Source organism: Gossypium raimondii, chromosome 12 (assembly GCF_025698545.1).
Source record: "Gossypium raimondii isolate GPD5lz chromosome 12, ASM2569854v1, whole genome shotgun sequence".
Lineage (NCBI taxonomy): Eukaryota > Viridiplantae > Streptophyta > Magnoliopsida > Malvales > Malvaceae > Gossypium > Gossypium raimondii.
This window is the reverse complement of record NC_068576.1, coordinates 22,170,931-22,190,249: the sequence shown is the minus strand read 5'-3', so window position 1 is coordinate 22,190,249 and position 19,319 is coordinate 22,170,931. Positions and strand designations below refer to the sequence as shown.

Sequence of the window (19,319 nt, the reverse complement as noted above, 5' to 3'; positions counted from 1 at the left end):
CAAATAAATTTAAATTTTCAAAATGAAAAATTAATCTGAAAAAACTAAAAATCGGAACTAAATTATGATAAATGGTTAAAAATTTCATAAAATTGAACTCAACGCAACCGGTATAACTTAAAAGCATTAGGGTGAGTTTGGATGAGCGATGCGTTTACCTGCGGTTAGTGTAAAAACAGCGGTGGCGGTGAGATTAGATACTGTAGCGTGAGATAAAAAATAAGCTAAACGCACCGCACCCAATCGCCCATCCAAATCCACCCTTAGTCTTTTTATCATTTTGAGATTGACTTGGAACACATACTCGCACTTGCATTGGATGAATACGGGAGATCTATTAAGAGGACTATGAATTTTAATTTGACGGGCCAAGGTTTATATTTAACATGTCAATAACCAGATTATAACTTCTTCTCTTTTTTTTCCCATTTTATAAACCAAAGGATTTTAATAGGAATTTTTCAAATTTATTTTAAGCTACTTGAAATCATATTAAATAATTAATTAGTTTCTTAGCTCACTAAATTTGATTGTATCTTCTGCCAAATATTCATATTTATCGTACAGAGTTGTTGGCGTCAATTTTTTTATTAGAAATAAAAATAAATAAATTTCTCCGTCGTACTTTGATTATATAATTTCTAACTCGAGTTAAAAGATTGTTATTTCTTGAAATCATTTTCAATTCTATTATATTTTAAATATATGTCTATTACTATTGTTTTAGGTAAAAGTCTATGCACTATTATAAATTTTGAGTTTTAATCTCTATACCTTAAAATTAAAAGTTTAATTCTCCTTTTTAATTTAAAATTGTTACCTAATCATTATTGCTGTTAGTAGTTTCCATTAAAATTTATATACTTATTTAAGTTTAGTTTAAGAATACTTTCTTAAAAATATTTTCAAAAAACTACCTTTAAGAAAAAGTTAAAATTTTCTAACTTAAAACAAATGCTTTTGGGAGAAACTCAATCATGTGCCATATCTCACAAGAGCAACCTAACCAATATTGAAGAATGACAAATTTTGATGGGCAACGATGATTAAACTGATATTTTAAATAAAAAGTAAAAAATAATTTTAAATTTTTAGATATAAAATTAAATATCAAATTATATTAAAATATAAGGAGTAACAATATTGTTAATTATTTTTGTTCATTTATATTTTATCTACTTGAGGCCATATAAAATATACAAATCAATCAATCAATGAAATAAAAGTAATAAAACTTTCTGTACTGTTAAAATTAATAAAAATAAATATGTCAATAAAGTTTTTCAATAATGATATATTTCTTCGTAACAAAAGAATATCTTTAGGCCCAGTGTTTTTGGTAAAAGACTTATATGATATCTTTTATTTTGATGTTGAGTAGATTCATTTTATTTAAAAAAATTAAAGTAATTTAATTTGTATCTATTTTGAAAATAAATTACTATTGGTAATATGTTTTTATTAATTGTACACAATATAATAATCAATTCAACTCTCAAAATTTATACATTTTATCAATTTAATTTTGATTTAAGAAATTTAGTTGTTGGGACTGGACTAATTGGTACATTAGTTTTAGAGAAAGGTTAAAGCGGTTGACTCACAAATCAATTAAATCGAAGTTTTTATTTTTTTTAAATCTATTTAATCAAATTAGACTAATCTATCAAATTAGGAATCGATTGTCTGACTGGTCTAACCATTGGTTCGGTTATAAAAATATTGCCTGTAGTATTACATGTTTTGTCAACATTTATGCAGAATCTATAAACATCAAAAGTTAAATTTGCTATTATACTAATTAAAATTATGTACCATTGACGAAAAATATTAAAGTTATGATTAATTGTCTTAGTTGCTCACTTTCAAAACCATTAAGAATTAAATTGGTTAAATTAAAATTGATGATCCGATCGGTCTAAGCACCAATTTAGTTACAAAAATATTGCCTACAACATTCACATTTATCAATATTCACATAAAATATAAAAACGTTGATGATTAAATTTGTTATTATGACCATATAGTATTAAAGCCATAATTAATGAATTATTTCAATTTCTTAAAGAAAGATGAATTTATCTACCCGGTATCAAAATTTAGAAAGACTAAAAAGGTGTTTATGAATATTTTTTCTTTTAAAAATATTAAAATGATCAGCGATTCATCGCACCGACCAGGAGTAGTGAAGTCCATGATACGCTGACGCCAACCAAATCTTCTTAAGCCTAAAAAAAGATAAGAGGAAAAAAACACCAGCGCCAAGCCCTTATAAGCCGAGCCATTTCAATTATTTAAATATATATAAAACAATAATATCATTTTATTAAAAACAAGTTAACCCTTCTTGTTTTACCACCAAAAAGGGAAAAACAACAAAACAAAATAAAACGGTCGAAAACCGGCAATAACAAGTAAAAGCTAAAACTTGCATTTGGAATGCATTTTGGGTTCATTTGCATTTGCCAACGTTGCTTAACCCCAGTCAGATTCTAACCCAAATGTGACCCATCTTAGTTCCTTATTTAAAGTTGGAGAAACTGGTTAAAGCCAGCTCTCAGCTGGGTTCTTCTGGTTAAAGTCTGTAATTTAATTGAGTTTTGATCGAGTAATGGTGTGAAAGAAACGGAAATATTTCAAAGTTCTTCTCTTGTAGGGTTGGGTTTTTTCTCTTCCTTTTTTTTTTCTTTTTGAGGCAGGGGTGTTCTTGTATGTATATATGTATGTATACATAGCTTGTGTTGCTGTGTCTTGTTTTCTTGCTTTGAATTTGCTTGTTTTCAATGGGAACTGAGAGTATGAAACAGGAAGAGAAGAAATCTGATGAGGAAGTTAAGAGAGGGCATTGGTTGTTATACAGTTGTAAACAAGATGATCTTGTTTCAGACAAGGGACTTACAATTTGTAATAACTTCTCTCGACCTTGAGCCACTTAAACAAAGATTTGACCAGAAGAAAGTCACTCACAACACACCAAAACTTAAAGGATTTTTAAGACTAGAAGAAGAAAGAGATCTCTACTTTTCATAGGAGTGTTCATTTCACCAAGTTCATCAAACCATGAAGAGATCGCTTGGCTGCTCAGATTCCATGGCTGCTTTCATGTCCATCTGCCCAACCACAGGTCTAACAAAACAACCCCAATTTCAATTAATCTCATCTAGATTTAAATATATATATATATATATATATATATTTTTTTGTTGCAAAATACCTTGTTTTAGTGTCTCAATTGGCTATTTGTTTTGTTTGGTACAGATGAAGAAAGTCCAAGAAACAACCATATTTACAGTAAAGAGTTGCAGTCGATGTTAGATGGATTAGAGGAAGAAGGCTGTTTGGAAGAAGCAGGCCATGTTGCTGAGAAGAAGAGGCGTTTAAGCGTGGATCAAGTTAAGGCCTTGGAGAAGAATTTCGAGGTCGAAAACAAGCTTGAACCTGAGAGGAAAGTGAAACTAGCTCAAGAACTTGGCTTGCAACCTAGACAAGTTGCTGTCTGGTTCCAAAACCGCCGTGCCAGGTGGAAGACCAAGCAATTGGAAAGGGATTATGGCCTGCTTAAAACCAGTTATGAAACTCTTAAGCTCAACTTTGATACCCTCCAACATGGCAATGAAGCTCTTCTCAAAGAGGTAATATTATAACTGCTTGGTTAACGTGCCAATAACTTCACTTTCTTTAGCCTTTTTTTCTAAAAATAGCCTAATGATTGCTGCCAGATAAGAGAGCTGAAAGCGAAGCTGAACGGAGAAAGCGTAGGGAGCAACCTTTCAGTGAAAGAGGAGGCGATTCTGCCTGAAACTGACGAAAAAACAATGGAACAAAGTGAACCACTTCCAGCTTCTTCTTTGGCCACTTCATCCGAGCCAATAGAACTGAACTACGAGTGCTTCAACAGCAGCAACAATAGAGTGGCTGACGCCATCCTTTTCCCAGAACTGAAAGATGGGTCATCAGATAGTGACTCAAGTGCTATCTTGAATGAAGACGACCACACCAACACCAACAATGGTGTTGTTTCGTCATCTGGGGTCCTACAAAGCCAACATCTTTTGATGTCACCAACGACAACCTCTTCATTCAATTTCGACTCATCTTCTTCGTCTTCACCATCCTCCATGAATTGTTTCCAGTTCTCAAAAACAACCTATCTTGTGAAGATGGAAGAGCACAATTTCTTTACTGCAGATGAAGCTTGCAATTTCTTCTCTGATGAGCAAGCTCCAAGTCTTCAATGGTGTTACCCGGAGCAATGGAACTAAAAGCAGAAGCCAAAATGAACATGTATGTAACAAAATGCAATGAAATAAGCCAAAAAAGCAAAGTTGGGTATCTAAAATGAAGCTCCAAGAGTGTTGTAAGATGCGAATTATGTAACCAGTTAAACTACTAATACCGTGAAAGAAAGAGAAAAATGAGGATTTGGAGCTGAAGAAGAGGCACAGAGATGGGTTGATATGGCCGCCGAAAGAGGGCCTAAAGCATATGGCGACACCAGGCCAGGCGTGCGGGAATGATTAGGTCGTAATTGATAGTACTTATCTTTTTTCGCTCTTCTGCTGTAAATGGAAAAAATCTCCCCCACTCCATTGGGGGAAAGTAAACAAAATCATCAATCATCATTTTCTTTTATCTTTTCTTTATGCAATATAGTAACAAATGATGAAAGAATTTTAGTTTTTCCTAGTAGCGTATGATTTTAAGATTTGAGCTTTTTCTTTAAAAAAAAAATGGATTCGGTTCTGTGTTTTTCTTGAGAGTTGAAAAGGTTTAACCAGATTTGATAGCTTGGGAATTCTATACCATCCTTAACGGTTGAGTTTCTTCCCCGTTCCCAATTTCTATGACATCAAATTCTTGAATTCCTCTACGACCTTAAACTATTGAGTTTCACATATTAAATTAAAGAAAAAGTTTTGTTAATGCTTTAGATATAGATGAAAATTATAAGAATATAACTTTGATACAAGAATTCAATAAGGGACGACAAGGGGGAGAAAATGGTGGAGACAAGAAGGCTAGTTTACCTGTGCCAGGTAGATAGCTGGAGTTAGGGGACTCAAGAAGGAGGAGAGGAGGTTGATACTTAAGTTTTCTTAGGGAAGAAGGAGATCTTTTGCTACTCGTGTTCTAGGATATATATAGGAGGGTTACTATTTGTTTAGTAGTGTCACGTAACCAACATTAAGGAAGGTAGACTTGCTCGTGTGGTCGGCCATGTTGCAGGGCCATTATAAGTCAGTTGCCGCCATATGTTGTATGTTTTGACATTCTCCTTGCTGAGGTGGTACAAGGTTTTTTCGTCTCAGTGGTCCTTACAAAGGGTATGCCTCGAATGCTCCCCTTGTGATCCCCACGAGGGGTGAATGCATTGGATTGTTCTTGAAATAGTTTAACTAGGATGCACGGAGGGTCCCTACGGATCGTCTTGGATGAGGGTTGTCATGGATGGTCTCCAAAAAAGGATTGTGTGTCGGTCATTATTAACGGAGTTTTATTTGAAAGTTGTTTTGCATCCTGTCATGTGTCCTTTCCAAAGCAGGGTATAACAACTGAATTGGTGTGGTGAGCGTGGGCGGAATTTCAAATTCTTTTATTTGACACGTGGTGCTACGCTGATGTCAATATGAAAACTTTTAGAAAATTTGGAAAATAGGTTAAATAAAGGATTCTTATGAAAACTAGAGGAATTCTGATATGGAAATTCATGAAAAGGATTTTTAGAAGTGAAAACAAGACAAAATGACTAAATTACAAATTTTGAAAAGTTTAAGGATTAAAGGTTAATTTGATAGAAAAATGGAAAAAACAAATATTATGGATTATTTGGCATGGAAGTGTATTGGATTATGTGTTAGTATGATACAAATAACTTTTGGACTAAATTGGAAGAAATTCAAAAGACGTGGATTAACTGTATGATTTTCCATTTTTGCTATGGAATAATTGAAAGTGAAATTATTATTTATAGATTCATATTCAAGATTGTAAGTGAATTATGAGATTTAGAATTGATTATTTCTTATTAATGTGAAGAAATTGAGCTTTGAGGCAAGCCTTTGCAGTGATATATGAAAATGAAGCCTTTGTTGCGATCTATGAAGGAATGCTTGTGTGGTACACTCTAAAGAATGCCATTGTGGAAACCATCTAAAGGCAACGCCTCCGTGGTGAACCCTGAGAGAAAGAAATGGTATTCACGACGAACTCTAAAAGAACGATAGTTGTAATGAACTCAGAAGGAAAAGCTCCTATGGCGTATCATGTTACACCTTCGATGAGATATTATGATGAGCTTCCTTTATGGCGAGCTTCATATGAAATGTTACGGCGTATCTTACATAGTCTTAAGACAAGAACAAAGAAATTGGAATGCGTCAGAGCATGTGGCAAATTTAGGTTATGGATTAAGTAAATTTAATGAACAAACCTGAGTAAAGGCTACGCCTAAGCATTTGATGAAGGGAATCTATCAGTGAATAATAAGAGGAAAGGGTAGTTGAAGAAAGATAAGGTAAGGAAAGTGAACTCAAACATTGTTTCGCGAAGAGCATTGAGTAAAGGAATCATGATTAAGATGAGTATGAAAGGAAGAAGTTCTGAAAGGATAAAGCCACTAATGAAGCAATATTAAAGGAAATTGATTATGATATAGTAGATAGAAGGAAGAAATATGTTTCGTTAATGGTAAACTGATCTTGGTAACAAACAATTGAAAATTTAAGAAAAGGAGATGATGGTGATGGACAATTCGCCCATTTATGGAAATCAACAACTAAGGTATAAATGAATACTTCTAGCTAAGTTCTCATGAATACATGTATTATGTTTTATGCTTCAAGTTGAATGTGAGGTTATGCTTGGGGGAAACAATGCCAGGACACAACAAAGGAGCGGTGTATCGGATTATTATGCATATAGAGTAAGCTTTGATGGTGTGATCAAGTATGTTTGTCTTATATAAACTCTTGAATCGAGATAATTATGTTAGGCCAGGACATCATTTCTATAATACTTGTAATCAAATTCCCTAGGTGTTATAATCGAAATTCTTCATGGTTTATACTTATGTATTGTATTATGAAGCCTTGTAATTAAACAGTTGAAATCGATTGTAATTTGTGAAAGTATAGTTGAGTTACGTCTGTATCTTGAGTGGTAACACCCAATATTTGGATCCGATTCATCGGATCGGGTTTGGGGTGTTACAATGTCAACCCGATACATTTTGAATAGATGAATAAAGATTTTCTGTACCTTAAGTAGGGATGGATGTCGGTAATGGAGTATGAATGAGAATTCGTTAGATTATGTCGTTATGTAAGGGACATGTTCCAGATCGAAAATACTCTATGTGATAAGTTTGTGTGGGACTTAAGGGATGAGATCTGTGCCTTGGTAGTAGCATCAAAAGTTCAGAGCCTAGCAGCCATGACAACTAAGGCTTAAAAAATGGAAATGATTATTCAAGAAAATAATAGAGGACGAAACAAGAAAAGATTGAAACGGGGATTCTCTAGTCCACCACCCTCGACAAATTTCAAGAGACCAAAAGATTGGAGCTTTTCTGTTCCAATGAGGGATTTTCCATCATCGAGCTTCCGGCAGGAAGGAGGCACAGGCAGGGTAAGCCACCTCAATGGTGAGTATTGGAGGATCCAGGGTGATGAGGGACCCAATATACGAGCATTATGGAGAAATCATTGGGGTGATTGCTGGAAATAAAATGGAGCCTGTTTTGCTCGTAGATAAATGGATCATCAGATTATAGATTGCCCCTCAAAGCATGACCAACACTCTTTTTGAGAAACTAGAGAGCTGTAAGAATGCCAAAGTGATTATAGACAAACTAGAAAACAAACTAGAGAGCTGTTTTGGCTCGACAATCGGCTATAACTAGTTTGATGAATGCCCAACAAAAGCCTGACATTTCAGTCAAACACCACATGGTTACTCTTTTGGGTACTTTGCCAAGGCTACAGATAATGAGGTCAATCTAAACCAAAACATGCAAATTGAGATGGTGTTCAAAAGCTTGTCCACGGATTTTATAGGCTTTAGGGCCGCCTATAACCTTGGAAACAAGGATTTGACACTTACATAATTCAAGAAGGAATTACAATCCTATAAGTTGATGTTAAATGGCGGTCAACTGGTCCAAAAAGTATAAACAAGCTTAGCAATTGCTTCTTCCTCTAAAGGAAAGGGAAAACATGCTATAAGAAACAAGGCTAAGTCATCTGTGCAATAAGAAGCCTAAAGACGTATCAAAGTCTAAGTGTTTCTTCTGCAACAAGAAATGACACTTTAAGGCCAAGTGCAAAGAGTGGAAGTTTGCTTAGTGGAAGGTTTAATAGACCACTAGGTTATTGATTTTGGAGCCACTAATCATGTGTGTGCTTCTCTACAAAAGTTCGAGGAAACAAAAGATCTTAGAGATAAAATCCTATCATTGCGGACCGAAAATGGGACAAGTATGATACTTGAAGTTGTGAGAGATGTACATATTTATTTTGATGATTTTAGAAATATTATTTTGAAAGATATTTTCTATGTACCAAGTTTCAAAAGAAACTTAATTTCTGTTGCATGTTTATTTAAAGATGGCTTGACAATAACTTTTAATTATAGTGTTGCAATATTTAGAAGTCATAATCTTATCTATAATGGATGGATGTCTAATAATATTTATTTTATCAAAACAAAGATGTACACACTGCTTGAAACTAAAATTTTGACTAAAAGACTTAAAACCTCTCACTTTAATGAGGTGTACCTTGGCATTTGAGACTTGATCATATTAACCAAGAAAGAATCACTAGACTTGTGAAATATGACACTTTAAGTTCACTAAAAGAAGTTGATCTTCCACAATGTGAATATTTCTTGGAAGGTAAGATGACTAATAGATCTTTTAATGCAAAAGGGACAAGGGTCGTAAAACCCTTAGAACTTGTGCACACTGACGTATGTGGCCCCATGAACGTAAGTGAAGAGGTTGCTACATTTATTATATAACCTTTCTAGATGATTATTCCAAATATGGGTATGTGTACCTAATGCACTGCAAAATAGAAACCTTTGATAAATTGAAAGAGTTTCCTACATAAGTTAAGAAATAACTAGGTTTACCCATAAAGGCATTTTGGTCTGATCGAGGTGGAAAATATTTATCAGATGATTTCTTAAGGTATCTTATAGAGAATGAGATATTATCCCAATTAACCGCGTCGGGGACTACAATAGAATAACATGGAAAAGAGAAGGAATCAAACTTTATTAGACATGATTCGATGGATGTTAAGTTATTCGAAGTTATCAATCTCTTTTTTGGGATATGCCTTACAAACGACTTGCTCTTTCCCAAAATAAATATTATTTATTAAATTAATTTAAATTAATTAATTTTTCCAATTAAATAATTTTCTCAATCCAATTCTAATTCCATTAAAATCATGTTAACTTTACCGTAAAAGAATCTATGAGAAAATATATTTAATTCCTATATTCAATGCATTCACAATGACAATTAATTGAATTCCATTTTTTAACTTCATTTATTTAATGAAATAATAATTCGAAAAGATTAAATTAATTCTCAAGTCATTTCCATACTTAGTGAGAAACCACATTCATTTCTAGTTTTAGCAAGCTACTTGCGGAACTGATTAGACATATGCAATTAGGGCTCAAATGATTTGTAATTAAGTTCCATATTTCGCCTATTAATTATAAACTCATTTAGTTACGAAGTCATTCAACTATAGTATCATGACTAAGTCTCCTTAAAACCATACCATTATGAAAGCTACTCAATCAGTGCTCGTCTAATGACCTTGTCATAAGAGTGTTACCCTCATAGGATATCCTTAATCACTTTAGGATAAATTCGTTCTTCGAATATGATCCTATTTTGTCTCATGGTAACCTTTACATCTTTCTTCATGAAAAGTCAATTACTATCAAATAGTAATTAAGTCATTCATCACAAAGACAAGCGACTCGTGGACACGTTTACTTTTCATCTATCATGTAATGCCAATGAGAGAATATCATTTATCTATTTCTTGGGCTATGAGTTCCACTATTGTGAATGATGCTACATACTACAGAAGTCATGTACCCAACGCACCAGCTTCTGGTTCCTTATTCATTCGAACTTAGACTTTTACTTACATAAAAAAATACGAGTCAAGCATACATAGTCCATCATCCACTCAGGATTAAGGTAGGCCACACAATAAACATCATAAGCGAATTAATCCATAAATGGATTTGTTATCTCTTCTACTTGGGTCATGTCCGATGTATTGTCAATCTAGTTAGTCACATCTATTTCTTTATCTTCTAGGAGTCATCCGCTTCTGTAACACCTCTTACCCGTGTTCATCGCCGAAACAAGGTAAAAAGTATTATCAAACATAAAATACATATTTTCACACAATTGGAGTTTTTTTTTATAAAATTTTTGACATAATCCCTTTTACAAATGTCTAATCCCTCCTGCAAATTTTCAAAACGCAATCTCAAACCAATTCAATATTTCAACTAATACAGCTATATACTTAAACATAATTAAATCATTCACGACATTGAAAGTAACCTCGCTAGCATTTTAAAAAAAACAACCTATCAATTAATATACATTAACATCTTAAGCTAAGTATTAACTAGTATATATATACATCACATTAACATTAAGTCTTCTATACATGCCATAATTCAAAAATATTGGTTTCAAAATACCAAAAGATGTAGATAGTGTGGATGATCCCCACTCATCTCAATTCGAGATGATTTATAACACTATAAAAAATATAAAAGAAAGAAAAGTAATCATATAGCTTAGTAAGTACATATGTAATTGATAAAAAATTTAAAACATTTTTCCATAGATAACATAATTTTAATCAACCATAAATTTGATATTTATTCAAATTCCAGCAAATTGTTTTTCTGCATTGCAGTCACTAAATTATTTTTATCTGGAGGTACAGAATTCTAAATTAAGTTCTGTAAATTTTCCCTAAAATGACACTCAGATACCGTATTATCATAAAATTTTCAGAATTTTTGACTTTTCCAATTAGTACAGTTATTCTTTTAATTCACCCCTGTTTCACTGCTCAACATCTCTAACCTCTCTTCACTAAAAGTGAATTATCTCACTTTACAGAATTAAGATGATATTCTAGTTTCTTTATTTTGAAAATAGACTCATTAAGGATTCTAATCATTTAAATTATATCTCATAATTAGTTTTTTACAATTTTTAATGATTTTTCAAAGTCAGAACAGGGGATTCCGAAATCAATCCGACCCTGCCTCACTAAAATTCAAATATCTCAAAATATACAACTCTTTTGCTTGATCTTATACTTTTATATGAAAGTATACTAATTAAGATTTAATTTCATATCTCATTCAAGCAATAACTCAATTTATACAATTTTTAGTGATTTTTCAAACTAACATCACTTCCACTATTCAAATTTGTTCTGTTTCAATTTCACTCATTTACATAACATTACAACAATTTATTTTGTAAGCACAGTACGAAACTTCTTCACACCAATTACTCTATAGCAAATTTTTACACTTCAATCACATGCTCATATTTGTTTATCAATACTCATATCCCGTTGAACATGTCGGTATAATAGTAAATATTCGATGGATTGCACATAGTACCACCCGTGTAATTATTATCATTCGATACACCTAGTAGCCTTCACACAGTACTACACACGTGATCAAACTTTTTGGTTCACGTAGTAGCCTGCACATAGTACTACACATGTGACCATTATCTATCGATACATGTAGTAGCCTGCACTTAGTACTACACACGTGTTTATAGGCACTTTATTCAAGCCTTTCTTATTCTGACAGTCCCACAGAGATTCTTACTTTTCAAGGATTTACAATTTATCCGTACACAAATCACAATTTCAATATTTCAGTCCAATCCCATAACAAATTTAATAATTCAACTCAACTACTTCACCTATTACTTGTCAATGATATATCCACAATTCAAGCAGATTTTAATCGATTCAACTATAAATTCTAAATTTCTAATTGTTATATAACTATTTCATATTCAACCATTTCTCATATATTATAACAAAATATCGAAATAGTTATAAACAATGTATTAATTACATATTACTTACCTCGGTGTAAAATATAGGAATTTTGCAATTCAATCCACAATCGTTTCATTTCCTTATCGAGGTTGATTCCATGTCTTTCTTGATCTATAATAGAAAATTTAGCTTTTTAATATTCACATTTATCAAAATAATCCTCGACTCAACTTTTGACAAAATTACAATTTTGTCCCTAAACATTTTATATTTACATTTTTTCCCAAAGTTCAGAAATTAAATTTTATTCCTTATTCTTATGTTTTATAACATGCTGAACACTTTTCCCTTCTATGGCAACATCAAATTCTTACTCTAACTCTTACTTATGAACATTAAATATTTTTACCGATTATGTTATTTTTCTCGGTTTCACTTAAAATCGACAAGCAAAAGTTGTTTAACATAAATTCTAGCTTCATATTCTTCCATAAAACATCAAAATACATACATTTCACACATGGGTAATTTTTCAAATTTCAACCCTAGCTCAAAATAACAGTAGAAATAGATAAACCGAGCTACGGGAATCTCAAAAATGCAAAGAACATTAAAAACGGAGCTAAAATGCACTTACAATCAAGCTTGAAAGTGGCCAAAACCCTAGGTATGGAGTCCTTCAAGTTTCAGCAGCAAGCAAATATGATAACCCCATTTTTTACATCTTTTTCCCATTTTAATTCTATTTATTTACTAAATGACCAAAATGCCCTTACTTAAAAAAATCCTATTTCACTTATTTCTTGTCCATTTTTGTCCATCATTAACTAATGGTCTAATTACCACATAAATACCCCTAATTTATAATTCCATAACAATTAAATACCTTTAACAAATAAAACTCAACTTTTGCACTTTTTACAATTTAGTCCTTTTGACTAAATTGAGTGCCCAAACGTCAAAATTTTCGAATGAAATTTTCACGAAATCTTTCTGTGAAATTGTAGACCATAAAAATATAGTAAAAATAAGATTTTCCTCTTTGAATTTGTGGTCTCGAAACTACTGTTCGGACTAAGCCCTAAATCGGGCTATTTTTAGAGATTTTCGTCCTCGAAAATCTTACCGAAAAAGAGGTTTGGATATTGTTTTCTCATAACTTCCTCCGGTTCCCATGTAGCTTCTTCCATTCCATGTTTTTGCCACAATAGTTTCACTAAAGTTATATTTTTATTCCTCAACTGTTTGACTTCCGAGCCAGAATTTTTACCGGTTCCTCCTCATAAGTCATATTCGATCGAATTTCAATTTCTGTCAGAGAAATTATATGTGAACTATCAAATGATATAGTCGTAACATTGACACATGAAATACATTATGTATCCTTTCCAACTCTGTTGGCAAAGCTAATCGATAAGCCACAAGTCCAATCCTTTCAATAACTTCATACGGCCCAATAAAACGTGTACTTAGTTTACCTTTAAGGCGAAATCTCAAAATCTTCTTCCATGGGGATACTTTCAAAAATACTTTATCGCCCACTTGAAACTCAATTTCTTTTCTCTTTAAATCCGCATATGACTTTTGTCGGTCTGAAGTAGCTTTCAAACAATAACGGATTACTTTCACCTTTTCTTCAGTTTCTTTCACCAAGTCAACCCCGTGAATCCGTTTCTCACTGAGCTCAGTCCAATACAAAGGGGTTCTACACTTACGTCCAATTAACAATTAACAATTGCTGAAATTTTACTCGGATAAACTCGAATACCATCACTGAAACTATGTGTCCCAAAAATCCGACTTCATGAAGCCAATACTCACTTTTACTAAATTTAACAAATAGCTTCTTCTCTTTCAAAATCTGCAACACAGTTCTCAAATGCTCGGCGTGCTCGGATTCATCTCGAGAATAGATTTAAATATCATCTATGAACACCACCACAAACTTATCCAAATACGGTCGGAAAATTCAGTTCATGAAGTCCATAAAAATAGCCAGAGCATTAGTTAAGCCAAAAGGTATCACTAGAAATTTGTAATGTCCATATCTCGTTCTGAAAGCAATTTTTGGCACATCTGACTCTTTAACTCTCAATTGATAGTAACTTGATCTCAAATCAATCTTTGAAAACACTGTTGCTCCCTTTAACTGGTCGAACAAGTCATCAATTCTTGGCAACGGATATTTGTTCTTTGTAGTTACTTTGTTTACCTGACGATAGTCAATACAAAGTCTCATAGAACCATCTTTCTTTTTCACAAATAATACAAGAGCACCCAGGGAGAAAAACTCGGTCTCACGTGCACATCAAATCCCTTATCTGTCAACTCTTGTAACTGATATTTTAGTTCTTTTAATTGGGTTGGAGCCATTCTATACGGAGCAATAGAGATCGGTGCAGTCCCAGGTAACAAATCAATAGCAAACTCAACTTCTCTAATTGGAGGTAATCCAGGCAATTCCACTGGAAACACATCCGAAAATTCACAGACTACTGGTACTAATTCAAGCTTCGACTCAGTCATCTCAGTGTTTAACACATAAGCAATATAAGCTTCACAACCTTTTCTCAAATATTTCTGGGCAGACACGTGTGAAATCACCATAGGCAATTTATTTGATTCATCTGTTTCAACCCGAAGAATTTCACCAGTTTCACATTTCAATTCAAGAATTTTCTGTCTATAGTTCACCTTGACATCATGCAAAGTCAACCAATCCATCCCTAAAATAACATCAAACTCATCAAATGGTAACAACATCAAATTTGCCGAAAAATAATGACCTTGAATCATTAAAGGGCAATTCTTGCAAACCTTATCGACTAACACATATTTGCCTAAAGGGTTTGACACTTTAATCACGAATTCAGTAAATTCAACAGGAAAATTCTTATTAGATACTAAATTCACACAAACATAAGAATGAGTAGACCCGGGATCAATCAATACAATAACATCAGTGTCATAAAGAGAAAATGTACCAGTAATCACATCGGGAGATGATGCATCCTCTCGAGTACGTATAGCATAAGCTCTAGCAGGTTTTCTAGTTTCTGGTCTCATATCTGTATCTTTTATTTCACTTTTACTGCTAGCTCTATTTTCGGTATTTCTTGGTGGTCTACCACTGCTAACAGTATCACCCGATCTAATATTTTGAAAATTTTCTTCTTCAACTTTCTCAGGGCAATCTTTAATGTAGTGTTGTCAAGAACCACACTTGAAACAAGCTCGGCTAATTAACCAGCACTCACCAGGATGTTGCCTTCCACAATGTTGATACTCAGGTTTATTAGACTTCACACTACCCACACTTACTATTGAAGTAGCTTGAGCTTTCGGATTTGAATATGATCTCCCACGATCTCGGTAAGAGTACCCAGTTGAAGTAGTCGATCAAGAATTCACTTCTTTGAGCTTCTTTGAATGAGTTTGGAATAACTTACTCATTGGTCTTTTTCTTGCATCCTGAGCCTCAATCACAACTTTTCTCTTTTCTTTATTCAATTCTTCAGCCTTGCAAGCTCGATCAACCAGTACCACAAATTCTTTCAGTTCCAACATCCCAACAAACATTCTGATATCTTCATTTAACCCGTCTTCAAACCTTTTACACATAATAGCTTCTGTGGGCACACACTCTTGAGCATATTTACTAACTCTAACAAACACTCTTTCATATTCTGCCACAGACATTTGGCCCTGCTTTAATTCGAGAAATTCCTTACGTTTTTGATTGATGAACCGTTGGCTTATGTATTTCTTTCTGCATTCCTCTTGGAAGAAATCCCATGTAACCCTTTCTTTTGGAACCACAGATACTAATGTTTTCCACCAACGATATGCTGAATCTTTCAGTAAAGATATGGTACATTTTAAACATTCTTCAAGAGTACACCATAATTCATCAAATACCCGGATAAAATTTTCAAGCCAAAATTCTGCCTTCTCGGGATCATCACCTATGTTAGCCCTGAAATCTTCCGCTCCTTATTTTTAGATTTTATCAACTTGGGATTTACTCGGTTTTACTAATTCAACACCTTGTGAAGCTACAGGAATCGGTTGAGGAATAAGAGGGGGTGGAGGAGGTTGAACATTCGGATTTGCTCGAATAAACTCTGTGTACCAATTATTCATCATATGAAGGAAAGCTTCTCGAGCCTCATCCTGAATATGTGTTTCAATTCCATGTCTACTTTCCTCAGGCGCAGTTCCCTGCACGGGAGCCGGCGCATTGCTTTCTACATCATCCGCTACAGCTCGGTCGGGATCCATTTACTATATAAAAACACAAATTTTAAATTGTCAAAATCATCACATTATCACAATATATTTATGGATGTATAGATAGACTTTCACACATATTTTGTTAGTCCGAGAACCGGCTAAATCGTAGCTCTGATACCACTAAAATATAACACCTCTTACCCGTGTTCATCACCGAAATAGGGTAAAAAGTATTATCAAACATAAAATACATATTTTCATACAATCAGAGTTTTTTTTATATAAATTTTGACATAATCCCTTTTACAAATGTCTAATCCCTCCTGCAAATTTTCAAAACGCAATCCCAAACCAATTCAATATTTCAACTAATACAACTATATACTTAAACATAATTAAATTATTCACGACATTCAAAGTAACCTCGCTAGCATTTTGAAAAAACAACCTATCAATTAATATACATTAACATCTTAAGCTAAGTAGTAATTAGTATATATATACATCACATTAACATTAAGTCTTCTATACATGCCATAATTCAGAAATATTGGTTTCAAAATACCAAAAGATGTAGATAGTGTGGATGATCCCCAACTCTATCCGAATTCCAAGATGATTTATAACACTATAAAACAAGAAAAAAGAAAGATAAGTAAGCATATAGCTTAGTAAGTACGTATGTAATTGATAAACAAATTTAAAACATGTTTCCATAGATAACATAATTTTAATCAACCATAAATTTGACATTTATTCAAATTCCAGCAAACTGTTTTTCTGCGTTATAGTCACTAAATTATTTTTATATGGAGCTACGGAACTCAAAATTAAGTTCTGTAAATTTTTCCTGAAACTAGACTCATATACTGTCTTATCATAAAATTTTTAGAATTTTTGACTTGGCCAATTAGTACAGTTTATTCTTTTAAGTCACCCCTATTTCACTGTTCAACATCTCTAACCTCTCTTCACTAAAAGTGAATTATCTCACTATACAAAATTCAGATGAAAATTTCATTGGTTTCTTTTGAAAATAGACTCATTAAGGATTCTAAGCATATAAATTATATCTCATAATTATTTTTTTTACAATTTTTAATGATTTTTATAATTTAGAATAGGGGATTCCGAAATCAATCCGACACTGCCTCGCTAAAATTCAAATATCTCAAAATATACAACTCTTTTGCTTGATAAAAGTAGACTCATTAAACCAATAAATCAATTAATAAATCAAACTAACATCAATTAATAAACCAAAAAATCAATTTATACAATTTTTGGTGATTTTTCAAACTAACATCACTTCCACTGTTCGAATCTGTTCTGTTTCAATTTCACTCATTTACATAACATTACAACAATTTATTTTGTAAGCACAGTACGAAACTTCATCACTCCAGTTACTCTTTAGCAAATTTTCACACTTCAATCACATGCTCATATTTGTTTAGTAATACTCATATCCTGTTGAACACGTCGGTATATTAGCGAATATTTAGTGGTTTGCACATAGTACCACCCGTGTAATTATTATCATTCGATACACGTAGTAGCCTTCACATAGTACTACACACGTGATCAAACTTTCCGGTTCACGTAGTAGCCTGCACATAGCACTACACACGTGACCAAAACCTTCCGGTACACATAGTAGCCTGCACATAGTACTACACATGTGACCATTATCTATCGATACACGTAGTAGCCTGCACTTAGTACTATACACGTGTTTATAGGCACTTTATTCAAGCCTTTCTTATTCTGACAGTCCTACAGAGATTCTTACTTTTCAAGGATTTACAATTTATCCGTACGCAAATCACAATTTCAATATTTCAGTCCAATCCCATAACAAATTTAATAATTCAATTCAACTACTTCACCTATTACTTGTCAATGATATATCCACAATTCAAGCAGATTTTAATCGATTCAACTATAAATTCTAAATTTCTAATTGTTATATAACTATTTCATATTCAACCATTTCTCATATATTATAACAAAATATCAGAAATAGTTATAAATAATGTATTAATTACATATTACTTACCTCGGTGCAAAATATAGGAATTTTGCAATTCAATCCACAATCTTTTCCTTTCCTTTATCGAGGTTGATTCCACGTCTTTCTTGATCTATAATAGAAAATTTAGCTTGTTTAATATTCACATTTATCAAAATAATCCTCGACTCAACTTTTGACAAAATTATAATTTTGTCCCTAAACATTTGTATATTTACATTTTTCCCCAAAGTTCGGAAATTAAATTTATTCCTTATTCTTATGTTTTATAACATGCGGAACACTTTTCCCTTCTATGGCAACATCAAATTCTCACTCTAACTCTTCCTTATGAACAATAAATATTTTTACCGATTATGTTATTTTGCTCAGTTTCACTTAAAATCGACTAGCAAAAGTTGTTTAACATAAATTCTAGCTTCATATTCTTCCATAAAACATCAAAATACATACATTTCACACATCGTTAATTTTTCAAATTTCAACCCTAGCTCAAAATAACAGTAGAAATATATAAACCGAGCTACGAGAATCTTAAAAATGCAAAGAACATTAAAAACGGGGCTAAAATGCACTTACAATCAAGCTTGAAAGTGGCCAAAACCCTAGGTATGGAGTCCTTCAAGTTTCAGCAGCAAGCAAATATGATAACCCCATTTTTTACATCTTTTTCCTATTTTAATTCTATTTATTTACTAAATGACCAAAATGCCCTTACTCAAAAAAAATTCTATTTCACTTATTTCTTGTCCATTTTTGTCCATCATTAACTAATGGTCTAATTACCACATAAGGACCCCTAATTTATAATTCCATAACAATTAAATACCTTTGTTGACACCATTTTTTTGATAAAACGGGGTCGACTTGGATTTTAAAAATGAAAATGAATATGGGAGTCGGCACCAATATTTTTTGATAAGGTGTGATTGGGCCACCTTGAAAAGTGGTTGTTTTTAATAAAC

General features: G+C 32.8%; 2 protein-coding genes across 2 annotated transcripts; one reads left to right on the top strand and one right to left on the bottom strand.

The window, feature by feature from the left end:
• The first annotated feature begins 2,551 nt into the window (after positions 1–2,551).
• On the top strand, positions 2,552–4,686 carry LOC105763539 (homeobox-leucine zipper protein ATHB-6). Its single transcript, XM_012581776.2, has 3 exons — positions 2,552–3,124; positions 3,259–3,632; positions 3,720–4,686. Exons 1-3 carry the CDS (start codon positions 3,061–3,063, stop codon positions 4,260–4,262), a joined length of 981 nt encoding a protein of 326 aa, XP_012437230.1. The 5' UTR covers positions 2,552–3,060; the 3' UTR covers positions 4,263–4,686.
• Positions 4,687–14,058: 9,372 nt separating this feature from the next.
• LOC128035476 (uncharacterized) lies at positions 14,059–16,370 on the bottom strand. Its single transcript, XM_052625221.1, has 5 exons — positions 16,136–16,370; positions 15,539–15,976; positions 14,876–15,283; positions 14,391–14,815; positions 14,059–14,301 (listed from the first exon to the last, which is right to left on the bottom strand). Exons 1-5 carry the CDS (start codon positions 16,368–16,370, stop codon positions 14,059–14,061), a joined length of 1,749 nt encoding a protein of 582 aa, XP_052481181.1.
• Between the last annotated feature and the right edge of the window lie 2,949 nt (positions 16,371–19,319).